We start from the raw sequence: 14,723 nt of genomic DNA, 5'->3' as shown, positions 1-14,723 counted from the left end.
ACCACTCCTGGTGGTGCTTGGGGGACTATATGGGATGACAGGATCGAACCCCCATCAGCTGTGTGCAAGGCAAACGCCCTACCTACTGTCCTATCATTCTGGCCCATTGATTTTTTTTTTTTTGGGTCACACCCGGCGATGCACAGGGGTCACTCCTGGCTCCGCACTCAGGAATTACCCCTGGCAGTGCTCAGGGAACCATATGGGATGCTGGGAATCAAACCCAAGTCGGCTGCGTGCAAGGCAAACGCCCTCCCCCCTGTGCTATCGCTCCAGCCCCCAGCCCCTTGATTCTTAATTGGACAAGTCCCTGAAAGTTTCCAGAGCCTGTCACCATGTGAGTCCCACGGAAGCAGCATGCTAACTCCATGCTAACTCACAGGCGAGCCCGCCCGCACCCCCTAGGCCCGGACCCCTCCGGGCTGTGCTCACCCGCCGTGTCCTCCTGCTTGAAGCAGCGGATGGAGGTCCTCTGGGTTTTGGGCTGCAGTAGGAGCAGCAGCACGGGCTCGAGAATGCGTGCCACGTCCCCGAGGGACAGAGCCCGCACCAGCCAGCCCTGGGCGGCCGCGCCGATGGCACCATCCGTACAGGTCAGGCTGTCCAGCACCACGAACAGGGACCTGTGGGGGCAAGCAGGTCAGCGAGTCAGCGAGGGGGAGGCCCACCTGGGAACCTCTCCGAAGCCGCTCGTTTGGAGCCGACAAAAGGGCTTCCGTCCTGGTTGCAAGCTGCGGCCAACAGGGTGGGGAGAGGGGGCGTTTCCAGAATCCAGGCGGCTCACACCGCACCTCGAGTAGGCTAAACGGACTGCCCGGGGAAGCCCCAGGCACACCCCCAGCAATCTCTCGGGACATACCTGGCAAGTGGCACGTGTGTGTGTGTGTGTGTGTGTGTGTGTGTGTGTGTGTGTTGGGGGGCTGGAGCACTACTGCCAGCTCTGTGTCTCTGTGGGGTGTGAAGGGTTCTCCCAGTGGGGGTCACCACGCAGTGCTTGGGATCAAGTTCAGTTCTCCTGCATGTGAGGCACGCACTCAGTTCTTTGAGACCTTTCTCACTCTCTGCCCCTGAGGTTCTGTCCTTTTCCTTTTTAAAAACAACAGAATAAGGACCCTCCAGGATAGTTGCTTTGGGTAGATGCTTGTCTTGAAATGTGGTTGGCCCGGGTTCGAGCCCTGACATCCTATACAGTCCCTGGAGCACTGCCAGGAATCAACGCTGAGCACTGCTGGATATGGCCCCAAACAAACAAACAAAAAGGTAAAAAACAAAAAAAAAAAAGCAAAGAACAGAATGGAATGGACCTTCTACGAAACTTGACCTTCTTATAAGTAGTCTGTTTCAGGGTAACACCTGGCAGTGCTCAGGAATCATTCCCAGCGGGGTTTGGGGACGTGGGCCAGGGATAGAACTGGGGTCAGCCATGTGCAAGGCAAGTGCCTTAACCCTGCCCCCTCCCCCAATCCGTTCCTCTCTCCGGCCCCTTTGTTACAGGTCTTTGAAATGACAGACTTAACAGGAGTTGGCGACCTGGCAGTATAGACACCCCCTGGGGGCACGGCCCCCACTGGAGCCCCCTCGGGCCCACAGGGAAGAGGAGAGCTGGTGCTCGCTGCTCTCCTCCCGCCGTCCCACACATGCCCCTGGGGTCCCCAGAAGCCATTTGCTGCCATCACGGTTTTTTGGTCCAACTCCCCCCACCCCAGCCCAGCACCCCAGGTGAATTCAACCCCGAGGTGTCACCTGTCAAAGGAGCGGTTGCGGGATGTGACTCGGCAGCCCTGGATCTCCCTCGTCAGGTGCCAGATGACGGAGAAGCGAAACAGCGCCTCCAGTCTCGTTCCCTGGCAGAGGACAGGGCAGTGAGCGTCCCCCTAGGGTGTGTGCAGGGGCCACGCAGCCGGGCAGGGGCCACTTTCCCTCTCTGCTCAAGTCGAGCTGACCCTTGCAGCAATGTGTCCCCGGGGCGACCATACAAGAGTGTGTGGCACTGTGGTAAGGCCAGCTTGGCTGCCCTGGAGGGGGGAGACCAGGGTGCCATGGGACGACGCACTCTCGATGAGGCCCAAGTCCCAGGGACTCGGGAAGGCGCGCGCGGGAACCCGGGGTCTCTGGGAGTTGGGGTGCTTCCCGGGTGTGTTAACACGGACACAAGCACATCTGCGAAAGGCTGAGAAAAACGGAGCAAGGTCCTGGAGACTTCCAGCCCCGAGACCGTGCAGTGCTGAGATCCTTGGCCGCTGAAGGACAGGATGTCCGCCCCAGGCCTGAGGCGCGGGCGGCTGGGCACTGGCCGGGGGCGGCATGGAGCGGGTGGGGGCTGGGCCTCACCTTGTCGGGGTCCAGCAGCGCATGGCAGATGATGTCCTCGCAGATGCTGGCCGTCGGCGCCAGGCAGTGCAGCCGGTAGAAGAGCTCCACGCACGTCACGTGGTGCTCCCGAGTCTCCTTGTTCAGCTGGTTCCACAGCACCCGGGCCACTCTCTGGGACGGGGAGAGGGAGCGTGGGGCATCCGCACTGTCCCCTCCAGGGCCACTCCTGCCCCAGCCAACTGGCTTCCCCCGACACTCGCTAGGTGAGAAACCTCAGCAAAGACCAACTCGAAAGACAGCCCAGCAAGGGGCACCCCGGTTACTCAGACAAGAGGCCACAGATGGAGGAAGGTCAAGGTCCAGATCATTCTCAGCCACAACACAGAGAACACAGAGAGCTCAGAAGCTGGGTCCATGAATGCAGTGAGCTAAGGCACGGGCCGGCTTGTCTGGAAACAGGAAGGAGACGGCAGGAGAGAAGGGCCCGGCACCAGCCAGGGCTCAAAGATGGGCCTCAACAAACACCCCTGCAAAGGCTATTTTTTCCATTTTAAAAAATATATTTTTGGGGGGCTGGAGCAATAGCATAGCAGGTAGGGTGTTTGCCTTGAACGTGGCGGACCCGGGTTCGATTCTCAGCATCCCATATGGTCCCCTGAGCACCGCCAGGGATAATTCCTGAGTATAGAACCAGGAGTAACCCCTGTGAATTGCCAGGTGTGACCCGAAAAGCAAAATATATATATAAAATAAATAAATAAATAAATATATATATATATATATATATATATATATTTGTGTGTGTGGGGGGGGGCTGGAGCGATAGCATAGTGGGGAGGGCGTTTACCTTGCATGTGGCCAACCCGGGTTCGATTCCCAGCATCCCATATGGTCCCCTGAGCACCGCCAGGGGTAATTCCTGAGTGCAGAGCCAGGAGTGACCCCTGTGCATCACCAGGTGCGACCCAAAAAAAAGCCAAAAAAAAAAACCAAACCAAAATTTAAAAATATATATTTTTATTTTGTTTGGGGTCATACTGGTGATGTTCAGGGGTTGTTCCTGGCTTTGCAGTCAGGGATCACTCCTGGCAGTGCTCAGGGGACCAAATAGATGCTGGGGATCAAACCCAGGTCGGCCATGTGCAAGGCGAGTGTCTTCCCCATGGTACTATCGCTCCAGCCCCTATTTTCTTTTTTTAAAATTTTTTATCAGTGAATCACCGTGGGGTATAGTTACAGATTCATAAACTTTTGTGCTTACATTTCAGTCATACAGTGATCGAGTACCCATCCCTCCACCAGTGCCCATTCTCCACCACCAATGATCCCAGTGTCCCTCCCACCACCCCCACTCCCTCCCCCCCACCCACCCCGCCTCTGTGGCAGGGCATTCCCTTTTGTTCTCTCTTTCCTTCTGGGTGTTATAGTTTGCACTAGAGGCGCTGAGTGGCCAAGGTGTTTGATTTATAGTCTACATTCGGTTCACATCTCCCAACCTGAGCTGGCTGTTCCCTTCTCTCTCTGAGCTGCCATTCCCCTCAGCATGTGAGGCTGGCTTCCAAGCTGGGGAGCAAACCTTCTGGTCCTTATCTCTACTATTCTCGGGTGTTAGTCTCCCATTCTGTTACTCTGTATTCCACAGATGAGTGCGATCTTTCTGTCTGTCCCTCTCTTTCTGACTCATTTCACTTAGCATGATACTTTCCATGTTGACCAATTTATGTGCAAATTTACTTTCTTCACTTTTAATGCTTCTGTGGTGCTTGGGGAGCACAAAGCCACCCACTGGCAGAGCCCGGGGGCCGGGGGCCGGGACCAGGTATAAGACTTGTGCTCCAGCGTATGGGCCACATCTCCGGCCCCAGGGGCACCGATGGAACTGGACGAGACAGTGGACTGCGGACAGCAGAGCACTGGGCACGGGCAGGAGCCTGGCCACTAGGAGTGATGCCAATGGACACAACGTAAGAGAGCAGGAGGAGATGGCCCACCAGGGCACTACCCGAGGCCACGCTCACCCAGGTCGCCTCTGCATTCCCACAGCTGCACCACGGCCTCACCCACCAGAAATGGGGCTCCAGAACAGCGTAGCCGGCTCATTGAACAGTGAACCCCAAATAGAGACGATGACCCACTCCGGGGAATACAAGCTACACGCACTGTCGGAGAGGCCAGGTCTTTTATGGAAACTAAGCCACGCAAAGAAGAAGCGTGACTCGGGTTGGGGACAACCAGCCAACAACAGCAGCTGGTGGTGTGAGCAGAGTGACTTAATGAAGACTTCAAAGTACAGTGTGAAGGCCCGCAGCTCTGGCGACGGGGGTGGCAAGGTGCAAAGCCGTGCTTCAATTCCTTAGTGTCTTAGACCAACACCAAAATAATATTTTTCGAAAAAAAGCAGCCACTGGGCTTAGGGAGGATTAGCACAGAGGTTAGGACACACGGACACACGTTCTCATGCACCCGACCCAATTCAAGCTGGGATCACACGGGCCCTGAACATCACGAGACGTGGCCCAGGAGGGACCCCAAGCACCACTGGACCCAAGAGGCCTCCCGAGATCTGGCACTAAATCAGTATTGCCAGAAGTGACCGAGTATTGCCAGAAGTGACCCCAGACCTCCTAAGTACCGCCCAGGAGGCCCCAAACGCAATCATAGGGACCAGAGAAACAGGACAGGAGGGCAAGTGCTTGCTCTACATAGGACCTACTCTGCTCCCATCACCAGTATCCAATATAGTCCCCCACGCCTGCCAGGAATGACCCCTGAGCACAGAGCCAGGAGTAAGCCCTGGATGTGGTCCCCACAAAATAAAACAAAGCTTGAAGCCCTGAAAGCAGTTAAGTGGGGCCTTTGCCAGCACAGTAAACGTTTCAGGCGGCTCCGAGTGCCTCTGCAGGAAAGCTGCCAGTGCGGGGGCACAGTGCCCCAGTGAGGCCCTAGGGAGGGTGCCGCCCCCACTCCCCCCACTCAAAGCAGGCTGTGGAGGAAGGAGGGCCCCCGCAAGAGGCCTCTGCCGAGAGGCGCTGCCTGGCAGTAAGGACCTTGTCCTGAGCTCAGAGCTGTAACAGACACAGCCATGGTTAGCCACTAGGAGAACCAAGGCCAGGGGGATGAGGCCGAGTGATGGGAAGGGGCCAAAAGAAGGCCCCAGCAGAGGGGCAGAGAGGCAGGATTGTGGGGCTTCCCAGGTGAGACCCTGTGAGACCCACCACCTTCCACTCCTGCCCTCCAGCTACCGTGGGCACGCAGTGACTTAATGATAACCTCTGTCCCTTTCCACATGCGAGCCAGGCTAGCGCCAGGCCTCCTTCAGTGAATATGCCCAAACACATGTAAGTCTGAACTCTCTTCCTTGCTCCTGGGAGGTGGCACAAAGGGACGGAATGCATGCTCCGAGGGCGGGAGGCCCAGGGTCAACCCCACGCCACCTGGAGCGAACCCGAGGCACTGGGAGGAGTCCCCGAGCACGCTGGCTGTGGCCTCAGAAACATACACCATTTTTCTTCCCGACAAAAGGGCAATCGCCCCTGGGTAGATCACTGGCAGTTATAGGATATCACTGGTTTGTCCTTTCTCCCTTGCCACAGAGTTTGGGCTAATCTGATAATAATCTCTAAACTATTTTAGACTACACTGGTATGTCCTGCTCCCCTTACCACTGGGAGCTTAGGTATATCAGTCACTCCCATCAAGGTGCTCCCGAGTCACTCCCACTCCTTTGTAATCTGTAATCACTTCTATGCTCCCTTCCCCAACTAGTCAGTCAGCTCTTCCCCTAATCCGACTGTTAATTTGTAAGGTCAGACCTTGCTAGGACAGTGAACTTGTATTGTAAGTTAATATTGCCTTTCTCCTCTCCTTATGTCTTTTGGATAGTTTACTTTAAAACAATGTCTTTTTTGTATGGACAAAGAGAGACAGTTGTTAATGTGCTTTGGTAACATGGAATTTAATTGGCTTCAAATATTATTCACTCCCGGGCATCTGCTCTCTCGACTTAAGCCTCAGCTGCCCTTGCTTCCTAGCACCTCCAAAAGCAGGGTCCCGACAAGGGACGGGACGGACCCAGGGCAAGTGGTGAGTTATGTGCTACCCTGGCATTGAGATGGGCCTGACCAAAGTGCCTAATGCTTAACTATATGTTAAGAGCTTGGTCATGGACATGTCATGTCATGATCCAAAAGCAACGACGAGACTAGGACCCTGCTAGGGATAGGAAAGACTAATCTGGCCTGAGCACTGTAGTCTGAGATCGAGATGACCCCAGGATAGCAATTCTATAGGCTTAATGCATCTCTTACTATGTCCATACAAAATGACTAATATTATGAATGCTTATATGTTAGACAAGGAGAGGAGAAACACACCCATGGGATTCTGCTCTTGGGTGGGTGTCCTGCTGAAAGAGAATCTGTCCTAGAAGAAGCATCCCCTGAGGGAAAGAACTTTACCCCTATTGATTGTGACCACACCTATGTGTATGCCCCGACCACTCATTCTTGGGGATTTAACTAGGCTGTGAGAGTGGGCTGGGGGTCGAGTCCCAGGGCCAGTCCCAGTGCGAGAAGCCAGATTGAGATCCAGATCCAGAGAAGGAGAATGAAGTAGCATGGGGGAGGAGAATCTGAGGAGAATGGAGAGGAGATTGGAATAAACTGCAACTGAGACCAACCAGCCTGGCTCCGTGCCTTCCTTCGCCTGCCTCATCATCGCCATCAACCTCCCGGGGTGGGGAAAATGGCTGGAGACTACCGAACGCAAATGCGGGTGGTGGGAGAGACAGAGCGCCGCTGCCCAGTGCCCGAGGTCCTGTGCCCCGAGTGGCCTCCCTCTCCTTTTCTTTTTCATGTTTTTACACAAAAGTGATCTTCCTCCAAGCGTATGAGTACAGATTTTTCCTCGGGATGAGATTCCCCTCAAAGCCTCTCGTTGGAGGGCCCAGGAGACGGCTGCAAGCCCCGGCTGGGGGTCTGGTCAACGCTCTGAGCAAGCATGATCCTGGCAGCTCTGCTGCCGGCCCCGTGTGTGGTGTGGCTGGCGATGGGTGTGAGCTGCATGGCCAGAACGCACGCAGACAGCACCACTGCCCGGTGGCTACCTATGCGCACTCCTGAGCAGGCACCTCGACTAGAGGACCCTGCCCGCGCCTGACTGGCACCTCAACTGAGCATGCGGGAACTCGGGTCACTGCAACCTCAACAGGGGACGGGCAGGCAGAGGCCAGGGGAAAGCTTGATGCCTAGGACCTGGAACATACTCCTTTCACTTGGGGGGCGGGAGGCGCATCTGATGGTGCTCAGGGACCATGCCGTGCCAGGGAAGTGAACCCAGGCATCCTGCATGCATGGTGAGCGCTCAGACAACTGGGCCTCCTCCTCAGAGGGCACGGTCACTTTGTGTGCTACGGGTAATTTAACACCCTTACACAGGAAATCCAGTCAATCTCAAGCTGAACAAGATGACTGCATGGGCCCATTTTGGGGTCACACCCCACGGTGCTCGGGGGCCACTCCTGGCTCACAGTGGCAGGGACAGACCTGGGCCTCCTACCTGCAAAGCCCACTGAGCTCTCTGCACAGCACAGTCATTCTATGTACTCAGCACTACCAACAGGACCACAATCTGTGCTGGGACCTGGCACAGACACACAGACACGCAGACAGACCCCTGGCTGTGAGCAGCTCTTTCGAGTGAGCCTCTCGCCACATCTTCGGAGACAGCCTCACGGGGATGGCTGCGGGGAGACGCCCCACCGCCTCCCTACCTGATAGAAGTCTGTCTTCTCGGCAATGATTCTCAGGATCCCAGGAGCAATGGGGGGGACTGTCACCATCTGCAGCTTGCCGAAGAATGGGTTGTGTCCTGAGCTCTTGTATCGCTGCATCTTGTCCTCGATGACGAGAGCGAGGGACTGGGAGTGGTTGATCACTTCCAGCAGCGTGGAGATGGCCACATTCTGCAGGTAGCAGTCGTTCACGCAGCAGCAGATGGTCATCAGGGACCGCAGCCACAGGGGAAAGGCTGCATCGCTGGCTCCTGAAAGGAAGCCGCCACAGGCGGTGGGCACACACAGGCCATGTGAGGGTATGCACTGGAGGGTTGGTGCCAAGGCACCTTCGAGCCTCTGAGTGGTGAAACACTGCCTAAGATCTATTTTGGGGTCACACCCTATGGTGCTCAGGGGCCAATCTTGGCTTGCAATGGCAGGGACAACACCTGGGCCTTCTATCTGCAAAGCATGTGCTCCAGTCCACTGAGCTCTCGCTCCAGCCTCAATTATTCTATGTACTAAGCACTGGCAATAGGACCACAATCTGCGCTGGGACACCGAGTCTGCTCTCGTGGGGCTCATCCAAACGCCACAGGTGTACATCTCAGGGCTCTGAGGTGCTTCATGTGCTCCCCTTTTACTTTTTCTTTTTGGCTTGGCCATGATCAGCTGCACTTGGAGGACCGTGTGGTGCCAGGGGTCAAACTGGGAGCAGTCACATGCAAGCCGAGAGCCTTGAACCCTGTAATTCCTCTCTGATAACTTTTACTAAAAAATTTCCATATGAGGCTGGAGAGATAGTACAACTAGGGCAATTGTCTTGCATACGGCCAACCAGGGTCGATCTCCAGCATCCCATATGATTTACCAAGCACTGCCAGGAGTAATTCCTGAGTTGAAATCCAGGAGTAACCCCCTGAGCATTGCCAAGTGTTAGTACCCCCCACCCCCCAAATTCTATATATTACAATTGTTCCTGGTTCAATCCCGAGGTACCACCAGAAGTGATCTGAGTTCAGCTGAGTGTAGATTAAAAACCATAAATAAAGTTAAATTTTCCAAGTAGGAAAAAATCCCACCTTGATGGTAGGCCAAATATCATTAGCATCAGAGCTAAACACGCATTAGGGACACGGCCTCTGCACTGCTAGGAGGAATCTTTGCCCTCTGTTCGGACTCTCAGCCCCTTGTCCTATTTCCATCTTGCCTCGCTCCCTTTCCTTTACAGCCTCACCACTGCTGCGCTAAGTTCCATCTGCCCCAAATCTGTACACGATTCAGGGGGTGGCGGCGTGAGGCTAGCTGCAGGTCTGAGAGCGGGGCCTTCATGAGGCAGTTAGTGCCCTCTGAGTGGACCACCCGGAAGGTCCCTGCAGGCACCTTCTGCACTTGCAGTCTGCTAGCCGTGAGAGGCATTAGTGCAGCCCTGGGGAGCGGGCACTGAGATGTGAGATGTTGCCTGGTGTGGGGGTGCACAGCGCTGTCCCTTCCCCCAACGCCTATTTTTGTCAAGTTCTAACCCCCTCTGACCTCACGAGGTGGGGATATTGCTTAGATGCCTTTGTAGATGGAACTGGTGGCAACGAGGCCACAATACAAAGGCATAATGAGCGTTTGCTGTTGTGAACAAAGCAGTTTTTAAATGAATAAAACTGACTTAACTGTGCGGGTGGAGGAAAAAAAGAGGAAAGTAACGTTCAAGTGAACACAGGCTTCCCCACGGCGGGGGGGGGGGGGGGCGGGAGCAGAGTTACGTGATCAAGGGAGAAGACAGGTTTGAATGAGCCAGCCCGGGTATCTTTCTACGAGGGTGGGGTCGCCGTGGCAGCGGGGTGCGGGCTGGACTGCGGGGACCACGCACTGCCCAGAAGGGGAACCGGTGCGCGCTGCTGCAGTTGTACACGGCGCTGCGCGTCTCGGACAGCGGGGTCGGGACAAGGAAGGAGCCCCCCGACCCCGGCTGAGTCCCGGGCCGAGAGCAGCAGGGAGGAAGGAAACGGGTGGGGGGGCGGGGTGGACATGCATTTATCCCTGCGGCATCACGTGTCAGCTCCGTGCACGGACACCACGGGCCACCAGCCGAGCCGTCCCGGCTCTGGAAGTCACTTCCGCATGCGCCACTTCCGCGTGCGCCGGAAGCCGACATCCAGCCCGGCCCCCGGAAGCGACCCCTGACCCGGAAGCCGTCTCCCTCCCGGCGCCTCCGGAGGCGGCCGCTCACCGGGAAGCTGGAAGAGCGAGTCGTAGAGGCTCTCAGTCTCGTCCTCGGACAGGTAGACGGGGAAGGTGGCGCACTCCAGCAGCAGGTGGCAGGCGGCGGCGAAGGCCTCCCTGCAGCCCTCCCGGGAGCCGCGCAGCGCCACGGCCGCTTGCTCCACGGCCCACTCGCCCTCCTTCCGGCTCGGGCTGTCGGGAGGCCGCGGCGACCCCGCGCTCTTGGCCTTGAATGGAGACCCCCGGACGGTGAACAGGTCAGAGAGCATCTGCTTGAACTGGGGCACGGTGAGGGGCCTGGCCTCCCAGGAGTTCTTCCTGCCGCCCGCGCCCTCCTCCCGCGGGCCCGCGGGCTCCTCCGACGCGCTGTCCTCGGCCGCCGTCGTGAGTGGCACCCCGAAAATGTTCTTGTGGGCGAAGTTGGCGATCAGCTCCTGGATGCAGAGAAACGTCCTCTGCATGGTCCCCCCCTTCTTCCACACGTCGTCTTTCTCAGGAGAAACCCGGGGCACCCTTAGGTGCTCGGAGAGCTCCGGGGAGGACGCGCTGAGCCCGATCCCGCTGTCCTCGGACTTCAGCGGAGGGAAGGCGGCGTCTTCGTCCCCGGACACCAGCGCCTTGATGTCTAACACGATCTCACTGTTCTCACCTTTTACCGGACTCTGCAAAACACAGCAGGCTGTATCAGGCATCTGTTAAGGTCCCCGGACTCAAGGATCAGTGAAATTGGACAGAACGTGAAGGTGTACTTTTGGTTTTTCAAATGCAAGCTTCTGGACACCAAAAGAATCCCTGCGTGGAAGTGTGTAATAAAATGAAGAAAGCCGCTCAGGAGGAAGGAGTACTTGTGTAGATCCAGGACTTCTGGGGAGGCTGGCTTTAAGGGTACTTTATGATATTTATTTTGAGTCCCAAATAATTGACAGATTTTACAATATGAATAAGGAAAGAGAGCAAAATAAAGGTATGAAAAAGTAAGATGCAACAGAAGAAATGTTTTATAATTTGTTGCTTTTCCTGTGGACCAGCACATCGATCTTTAATGATTTAACCTCTTTTCTTATACTGTTAATGATAATACATGAAAATTCAAACTTTCGCATTTAACTGTGCTCTTGAGGGGAGGATGAATAGGTATGGGCCCTGGAGGAATGGCTCTGTAACTTCCAGGGCCTGCCTTGCCAGCACACCACATGAGATCCTGCATGCAAAGCAGTTTCTGGCGTCACTGCAAACAAGTGTTTTTAAACATCACAAAAGGAGTCCAACCCCCTTCAAGCACCACGACTCAAATCTGTCAGTGACTGACAAGCACATGGATGAACACTACAGTGAACCCCAGCGAAGCTTAGAGCCAGAACGTGCAGAAGGAACAAGTGAAAAGGCCAGACCCCAGCATGCATGTGTGAGCATCACATGAAGGTGCAACTATCAGTGGCCACTGCAACCTGTGTGCCAGTGCTGCAACCTGATATTCAGCCTCTGGCTTGTGTGTGATTCCCCCTCTTTGCCCCCCTCCCATCTTCTCAACCGTATGAATAGCAACAAAGGGAAGGGGGAAGAATGAAAAGAGGATATTAAGGCTGGAGCAACAGTACATGGGGAGGGCATCTGCCTTGCACACGACCGACCAGGTTTGAGCTCTGGCATCCCACATGTTCCCCTGAGCCTCAGCAGAAGCAATTCCCGAGTATAGAGCCAGGAGTATCCCCTAAGTACCACTGAGTGTGGAGAGTGACTTGGCAGCATCCCTCAATGGTAAAAGAACATGCACCTCTTTATTTTCATTTCATTATTCGGGCCACATTAGCTGTGCTCACTGGCTCTGTGCTCAGAAATTGCTCCTGGTGGGGTGCACAGGTCCATATTCAGTGGCAGGGTTTGAGTCCAGCTCAGCTGAGTGCATGGTAAGCACCTTGCCCTGAACCTCCATATCTCTTCCCACTTTAAAAAGAAATGGGATTGATTACAACCTGTTTCTAGTAGTTTACCTTTCTGAAACTCTTAGAGCCACGAACAAGCTGTGTGAGGATGCAGATTCTAGCACTGTTTATAACAGCAACACCAAAATAACCCAGGGGAAGAGAGTCTAGATCTCAAGCAGAAATTTGAAGTATGTACACTTACAACTGAAAGACGTCTCCAAACTACTGTTTGGGTGAAAACCAAGCAAATCAAAGCGATCCCTGTATGTCACGGATCCAACTGTGTCCCCAGTCTGAATGCCAGAGCTGGGAAGGACGCGGCCTTCACTGGGAATAGGTTCTTTGTAGGCAGGAAGTCAGGATAAGACTGGGAGTGGGCCTGCATCCAGCAAGTTTCCTTATGGAGAGTGATCTGGACACAAGGGGTCACACAGAGAGGATGTGGCCTGAAGGGGAAGGCAGAGAGCTGGGGAATGTGTCTCCAGGCCTGAGGACGCCAAAGATGGCCAGCTGGTCTCTACAGACTTGCCTCCCTGTGCCGAAGGAACCAGCCCTCCTCACACTTTGCTCTGCAATCAGCTCCAGGGGCTTCCAGCCCGTAAGTTTCGCCTGTTACTCTGTCTCGGAGCCCAAGTGAACCATCTCTCCCTCACGCACCTCACAGCAGTCTGAGGTGGGAGCTACTTCTCACCACTGTTTCTCACAAATTGGGGCAGGAAATCCACCCCTGCGCTCTCATAATGCTCCCGAGGATTTGAGAAGAGTGAGACATCCTCTATGACCGCTTCACCACCCTCCTCGCATTTCTCTCCCAGGAAAGGCCCTGCTCCTTTCTGCTCCTTTCCGTTCCTCCCCGACTGGCACGCACCGAGCTTGCAGACTCCGCATCCAGGTAGGACGGCGGCATCTGCACTTTGCTGAGCACCTTAAAACACGTCTTCAGGGCATGTGTGAGCTCTGGCAAGCTCAAAGCTTCCAGCTTGTCAGCCAGGGGCTGTACCAGGCAGCCAAGCACCTGTGGAAGGTACTGTGTTTGCACCTCAGAATAAAGTTCCTGTGAAGGAGAAACACGGTCAGCAAATGTATTCTCAAGACCAACAATGCACTGCAAAATGACATCTTAAGAGATTCTGTTTTTAGAACATAATTTTTCTTATCAGTGGCCAAGGAGGTGACCCAAAGGGCTGGGGCGCAGGCTCTGGTACCACAGGGTTCCCCGATTGGCACCAGGAGTGACCCCTGTGCACAGACCTGGGAACAGTCCCCAAATACCACCTGGCTGTGGCCCCAACCCACCCCCAGTTCTGAATGGGAAAAAAAGAGTATTTCTATTTGATCTGCCCAGGTCAGCAAGGCTGCATAACTTTCCTCAGAAGAGAATGGCCACGGTTCCTTCTGTGCTGAGAAAATTGTTTCCTTGCAGAATATCAGCTCGCAGCATCACCTGAACTAGGGGATACATTTTTGCTCTGCATAATTAGAGTGCAGAGGTGACCCTGTTCATTATCTGCTTTAGGAAACTGCAGCTGAGCTCACTTAGCATGGACTCAAAAGTTAAGAACCCTTTTTAGGCAGACACAGGAGTTACGTGCCCACATCTATACTGTGGAATCGATCAAGGTTCAGCACTGAGGGGCCACTTAAAGCTTCTTGGGGGCAGGTGAGGCTGACACACTGAGGCAGCGGGCGATGGCGAGCACTGGAGCACCTTACCAGGGGGATGACGTCTAGGAGGAACACCAGCAGCGTGCAGAGCTCTGACACGCTCGGGGGTGGGCTGATGGTACCCCCACCACCATCGTCACTCTGCTTTGGGGGCCTATGGAAGGCACAGGAGAGAAAAAGATATCAGTTCCTTTCTTCCCCTAGTGTCAGGGATTGAAGTCAGGGCTTTACAATTGCTAGGCTGCATCCCTGCCCCACGAAAGCAATCCTTTTTTTTTTTATTTATTTATTTTTTTGCTTTTTGGGTCACACCCAGCAATGCTCAGGGATTACTCCTGGCTGTGCACTCAGGAATTACTCCTGGCAGTGCTTGGGGGACCATATGGGATGCCGGGGATCGAACCTGGGTCGGCCGTGGGCAAGGCAAACGCCCTACCCGCTGTGCTATCGCTCTGGCCCCAGCAATCCTTTCTTAATCTCAAGTTTTTCGTAGGATTTCCACTAAAGCTACTTCTGTCACAAAGGTAACACCCAGGGGTTCTAGGATGGAAGCCTTGGGGAGCCCAGAAATCCCTAACAGTGAGAACTGTCTTCGGTCTCCTGGTTTCCCAGCATGTTCGATCTGATTTAAGTGTCACCCATTCAGTTAAGGGGGCTGTGCCCGCCTGGGCATGGACAGGCAGCAGATCTGGACCGAGCTACCAGGCCCTTCACCCTAAACTACAGGCATGTTCCCCTGGGAAGGAGCTTGGCTACACGAGGGCTGCCTGCGCCCAGCTGGCCACAGGGGCAGCGGGAGACAGCTGCGAGCTCACTGCACTTGTGTTCTG

The 14,723-nt window shown here is 55.0% G+C and overlaps 1 protein-coding gene across 3 annotated transcripts in view; it reads right to left on the bottom strand.

Annotated features, from left to right (window-relative positions):
* Window positions 1–14,723, bottom strand: part of DOP1B (DOP1 leucine zipper like protein B) — an 83,236-nt gene that overhangs the window by 30,032 nt on the left and 38,481 nt on the right. For all 3 annotated transcript variants that reach the window (XR_008628465.1, XM_055125470.1, XM_055125471.1), the window contains exons 12-18: window positions 13,942–14,047; window positions 13,097–13,282; window positions 10,311–10,965; window positions 8,084–8,355; window positions 2,332–2,484; window positions 1,744–1,844; window positions 433–623 (exon numbers count right to left, since the gene is read on the bottom strand). Coding sequence is in view for 2 of the 3 variants with exons in the window: in XM_055125470.1 (XP_054981445.1) it covers window positions 433–623; window positions 1,744–1,844; window positions 2,332–2,484; window positions 8,084–8,355; window positions 10,311–10,965; window positions 13,097–13,282; window positions 13,942–14,047 (1,664 nt within the window). In the remaining variant the exon portion in view is untranslated. The remainder of the gene's footprint in view (window positions 1–432; window positions 624–1,743; window positions 1,845–2,331; window positions 2,485–8,083; window positions 8,356–10,310; window positions 10,966–13,096; window positions 13,283–13,941; window positions 14,048–14,723) is intronic.

Source organism: Sorex araneus, chromosome 2 (assembly GCF_027595985.1).
Source record: "Sorex araneus isolate mSorAra2 chromosome 2, mSorAra2.pri, whole genome shotgun sequence".
Classification (NCBI taxonomy): domain Eukaryota; kingdom Metazoa; phylum Chordata; class Mammalia; order Eulipotyphla; family Soricidae; genus Sorex; species Sorex araneus.
Note: the sequence above shows the minus strand (reverse complement) of the source record. Positions and strands in the feature narration are given on the sequence as shown.